Raw genomic sequence first — 5,978 nt, forward strand, 5'->3', positions numbered from 1 at the left:
TGTCCGCTAAGCCCGGGATCAATGACACCCTCACAAAACAAGGTCTTTTTGTAGTTGATAATTTTGAAGTCTCCACAGTACATTTTGGGCCATTTCCTGTCACCGGCACTAAGCCGACCCACACAAGTGAGGTGTCATGTTTAGCAGGAGACTTTGGGGAATTCTGGGTTCCTTCAAGCTTGCGGATCTACGCAGATTCCAGAACGTTCCATCACAGAAATGTGAGGAAATATATATATATATTTTTACAAAGTTTGATGTTTGCATGGCGTTGTTCATACCAGAACCTGGTGACAGCCACACAAATCACCCCATCTGTGGATTGCCCTGGATGCATAGTTTTAAAAAGAAAAGCTAGGGTCCAAAATCCACAGCTAGGCACATAGCAAAAAAAGGGTCCGTTTTCACTAGAAAAATGTGATGTGTCCACGTTGCGTTTTGGGCTGTTTCCTATCGTGGTTACTAGGTCTGCCACAAAAGTAGTGAGGTAACATTTTTATTGACGGACATTGGTGAATGCTGGCTGAGTGGAAGTTTGTGGATTCACACAGACCAGAACTTTCCATCACATAAAAGTTTGAGGTTTGTAAGGTATTCTCTGTAACAGAATCCGATAAGAGCTACACAAGTCAACCCATACTTGATTCCCCTGGATGTCAAGTTTCGAAAAATGTATAAATTTGCTAGTTTCCTTAGGTGCCAACGGTCCGAAAATTCAAAACTAGGCACATTGCAGGATAACCCACATAAGTGAGGTTCCATTTTTATTGAGAGACATTGGTGAATGCTGACTGTGTGGAAGTTTGCAAATCCACAAAGATTCCAGAACTTTCCATCACATAAATATGAGGTAAATGTATTTTATTAACAAGGTTTGAGGTTTGCACGGGATTCTAGGTAACAGAACCTGGTAAGAGCTACACAATTCACCCATCCTGGATCCCTGGATGTCTAGTTTTTCAAAAAAGTATAGGGTTGCTAGTTTTCCTCAGATGCCGGCAGAGCTAGGGTCCAAAATCTACAACTCGGCATATTGAGAAAAAAGGGTCAATTTTCGTTGGAAAAACTGTGATGTGTCCATGTTGCGTTTTAGACCTTTTCCTGATGCGGGTACTAGGCCTACCCATATAAGTGAGGTACCATTTTTATTGAGATACTTTGTGAAATGCTGGCTGGGTGGAAGTCTGTGGATCCACACAGATACTAGAACTTTCCATCACACATATTGGAGGAAAATGTTTTTTTTTACAAAGTTTGAGGTTTGCAAGAGATTCTAGGTAACAGAACCGTATGATAGCCACACAAGTCACCCCATCTCTGATTTCCCCAACTATCTACATTTAAAAAATGTATGGGTGTGCCAGGTTTCCTTAGGTTCCGGCAGAGCTAGAGTCCAGAATCCAGAACTAGGCACATTGCTAAAAAAGGGTCAGTTTTAACTGGAAAAATGTGACTTTTCCACGTTGTGTTTTGTGCTGTTTCCTATTGCGGGGTCTAGGGCTACCCACATAAGTGAGGTGACATTATCATCGGGAGACTTTGAGAAATGCTGGGTGTTTGGGAGTTTGTGGATCCCTGAAAATTCGAGAACTTTCAATCACAGAAGTGTGAGGATTGTTTTTTTTACAAACTTTTAGGTTTGCAAGGGATTCTGGGTAACAGTACCTAGTGAGAGCCACTTAAGTCACCGCATTCTGGATTACCCTGGGTGTCTAGTTTTCAAACATCTGTAGGTTTACTTGATTTCCCTAGGTCCTGGATGAGCTAGGGTCTAAAATCCACAACTAGGCACATTGCAAAAAAGGGTCAGTTTTCACTGGATGAATGTGGTGTCCACATAACGTTTTGGGGCATTTCGTGTCTCGGGCACCTGGGCCACCAACATAGGTGAAGTACTATTTTTGTTGGGACACTTTGGCAAGGACTCGGTGGGTGGAAGTTTGTGCATCCAATCAGATTCTAGAACTTTCCAAAACTCAGTAATGTAAGGAAAATGTGTTTATGTTTTTGACAAAGTTTGAGGTTTTCAATGGATTTTAGGTAACAGAACCTGGTGAGAAGCGCACAACTCACCCCATCTTGGATTTCCCTGGCTATCTAGGGTTTAGAAATTTAGAAGTTTTCTAGATTTCTCTGGGTTCCAGCAGACCTTAGGTCTGAGATCCACAACTAGGCATATTGCCAAAAAAGGGTCAGTTTTCACTGGAAAAATGTGACGTGTCCACGTTCCATTTTGGGCCTTCTGGATACTAACCCTACCCACACTATTGAGGTACAGTTTTAGCAGAAGACTTTTGGAGATTCTGGGTGGCTGGACGTTTGTGCCTTCCCTGCAGATTTCGGAGCTTCCATCACAGAAATCTAAGGAAAATGTATTTGTTTTTTACAAAGTTTAAGATTTGAAAGGGATTCTAGGTAACAGAACCCGGTGAGAGCCATACAAGTCACCCCATCTTGCATTCCCCTGGATGTCTAGCTTTACACAATGTTTAGGTTTGATAGGTTTCCCTAGGTGCTGGCTAAGCTAGGGTTCAAAATTCACAGCAAGGCAAATTGCAAAAAAAGGTTTCACTGAAAAAATGTGGTGTCCACGTTGCGTGTTGGGCAATTTTCTGTAGCAAGCACTAGGCCCACCTACACAAGTGAGGTGCCATTTTTATCAGAAGAATTAGGGGAACACAAAATACAAGAACAAGTGTTATTACCAATTTAGTTTATTTGCATTTCTGTCTTTCAAATGTAAGACAATGTAAAGAAAAAGTAATTTTGAAAAATGTGCTCTTATTTACATGCCTGTATGGGTACCCACTATTTCAGAGATGTGCAAATAATCACTGCTTCTAACCTATATATTTTGTTCCAATTTCGGAAATATATAGGTTTCCTTGGTAAATATTTTTCTCTCTTTATATTTTACCAAATGAATTGCTATATACCCAGTATGCAATGAGAAACCATTGCAAGATGCAGCTCAATAATGGGTACCTCGGGCTCTTGGTGAACCTACAAGCGGTATATATCTCCACAACCAGAAGGATCCAACAGACCTAATGCTATATTTCTTTTAAGATTCTGCCATACTTTGAAGAAGTGACAGGTGTAAATATTTGTCACTAATGGCTATTTTTTCCAACTCATTTTCAATATGTTTTTATTTCAATTATTAGTTTCTGTAGAAAAACTTTTAAGAATCTACACAATGACCCATGAATTTTGTCTACTTTTCAGAAATGTTTAGTTCTTCCGGATTCATTATTGGTTTCACACCCATTTCTACCACTAACTGGAAGGAGGTTGAAAGCACAAAAAAATATGACAAATTGGCTGTGCCCCAGTAAATTGCCACAAATGTGTAGAAAAGTTTGGTTTTCTGACAAAAGTCTGCCTGTTCCTGAAAGCTGGGGAAATGGTGATATTATCCCCACAAACCCTTTGTTGATATCTCTTGCAGGGAAAAAACATACACTTTCTTCTGCAGCATTTCTTTCCCATATTTCCTTAAAGAAACGAAAATTTGCTGTATTTTGGACAATTTCTAGGTTCCATCCAGGGGAATCCACAATCCCTGGATACCTTTAGAATTTTCAAGATGTTGGAAGAGAAGCACGCAAATTTGGCATGGATACCTTATGTGAACAAAAAGTTACGGGGGGCTAAGCTTGAAATAGCCCAAATGAGAAAAAATAATGGCTTCAAAGTAGGAGGTGGATGGGGAGGCCTATCAGTGAAGTGGTTAAAGTATCTGGCCCGGGATACACTTTTTTCCCAGCTACCCATGGGAAGCATGTTTGTTTGGATTATGTTTTTACATCCCTCATTTTGGCCCAGGGATCACAAATTTTTCATGAGTCATATCTGACCACTATCCTTTAGTTATGGAAAATCCATCCATTGGTGGATTGGATTTGTTCATGGCCAATGTGCTGGGTTATGGTCTTCACCTAAAGTTCCATGAATTTTTTTTGCAGATGTGTTATATCGTGGTCTGGGGAAAGTAGGTGAATAGTTTTATTTGTATGTATTGTAGTTGTGTCTATTTAGTTTTTTATATAGATATGTGCACAACTTCCTCCAATATCTTTTTTTGAGTGATGTGAACATAGTTCCCTTTTCATAGCCTGTTGATTAGCAGGTTTAGCTGCTTTTATGTTTGTGTGTTAAATCAAGAAAACTATAGATAGAAAAAAACGATACTATTTGAAGGAAACTCCATAATGATCTGCCATTGTAATGTAGGATGTGAGTCCTGAAACCTATTTAACTTGACAACATTTTTACAACAATGAACCTCTTTCTTTGTGAATAGTCATAAGAAGATAGACCAGTACTGATTAATACATTTTATGTTTCTAAACTTCGCTCTTTCTCTTGCAGGAGGACATTGCTCACATAATGTGGAAATGAACTAAAACATTTTGAGATATGGAAGTTCTTCGCTGACTCCAGTTACAATTGAATGGATTATCGACGCAGCAAGAAACTGCAATCTGAGTCTAAGTTCAACATAAAATGAATGTCTTTTCAAAATATCAATTTGTGTATTAAATGCACTTTTTATTTCGTTTTCCATACACAGGAACCTTACTAGATTTGCATTAATGAAGAATAATACAGCTGAGAATCAGTTCATCCTTTTGGGAATATCAGACCTGCCTGAACTTCAGTTTCCCCTTTTCGGGGCATTTCTACTGATCTACATGGCCACCATGTTTGTAAACCTCATCATTATTACCCTTATCTGGGTAGATGCACAGCTCCACATTCCCATGTATTTCTTCCTTATTCATCTCTCCATAATAGACATATGTAGCTCATCAGTCACTGTCCCTAAGATGCTCATGAACCTCCTATTGGGCATGAAGACCATATCCTTTTCTGGTTGCATCGCTCAATTCTCCTTCTTCATTTTTTTCGCCGACTCAGAAGTTATTCTACTGAGCGTTATGGCTTATGACCGCCATGTTGCCATCTGTCACCCTTTGAGGTATGCGGCCATCATGACTGGAAGGCAGTGTGGTCAGCTGGTCACTGGTTCCTGGGCAGGTGGTTTCCTCTGTTCATTGATGCACACAATCGCCACATGCCGATTATCATTTTGTGGCTCGAGAATAATACATCATTTTTTCTGTGATGTTCCTCAAGTTTTCAAGCTGTCTTGTACTGACCCCTTTATAAATATTGTGCTTGTTTTTATCTCGGGTGTAATTGTGGGACTAGGATGTTTTATGATAACTATTATTTCTTATATCTATATAATTGCTGCAATATTGAGAATCAATTCCAGAACAGGTAGATCCAAGGCCTTTTCCACCTGCACATCCCACCTCACAGTGGTCACTTTCTATTATGGAACCATGCTCTTTACCTATCTCCACCCTGCGTCCAGTTACGCCATGTCCGAAGGCCGCATATTGTCGGTGATCTATAATGTTATCACCCCTCTTGTGAACCCCATGATTTATGCACTGAGGAACCAAGAAATAAAGGCAGCTATGAAAAGAGTTCTAAGGAGTGATAAAGGCTTCACGACAAAGAAGATGGCCCACAACTGAGTTCACCATGGATTATACTTTTAATAGTATTTATTATAATTACATTTTGAAATTAATATGATGTGAATGTTTGCCAAAAAGTAATTCACACATTATCATTCATAGATATGGTTGGCGATGGACACTTCTAGGCTACTTTTAGGCAACAAACTGCTAAATATACATAAATATTGGGGGCCTCATTCATGAGGCCGTGCGTCACTTTTACGCCGCCGATGCGTCATTTTTTGTGACGCATCGGCGGCGTAAAACATGCCTCCTGTTGTACTCTATTTACAAAGTGACGCATTTAAGCAGATGCATCACTTTGTAAACCCCTGCGCTACATTATACCTGCGTCAGGTATAATGTATGCTGGGGGGGGCGTTTCCCCGCAAAATGCTTCGTAGAAGTGACGCAGTGAAATCTATGAGATTTCACTGCGTC

At 39.9% G+C, this 5,978-nt stretch overlaps 1 protein-coding gene across 1 annotated transcript; it reads left to right on the forward strand.

Moving 5' to 3' along the window:
- The first annotated feature begins 4,598 nt into the window (after positions 1–4,598).
- Positions 4,599–5,552, forward strand: LOC144760362 (olfactory receptor 5J3-like). Its single transcript, XM_078646527.1, has one exon. It carries the CDS (start codon positions 4,599–4,601, stop codon positions 5,550–5,552), a length of 954 nt encoding a protein of 317 aa, XP_078502653.1.
- The last annotated feature ends 426 nt before the right edge of the window (positions 5,553–5,978 follow it).

The sequence above is a fragment of the Lissotriton helveticus genome, chromosome 1_1 (genome assembly GCF_964261635.1).
Source record: "Lissotriton helveticus chromosome 1_1, aLisHel1.1, whole genome shotgun sequence".
NCBI lineage: Eukaryota > Metazoa > Chordata > Amphibia > Caudata > Salamandridae > Lissotriton > Lissotriton helveticus.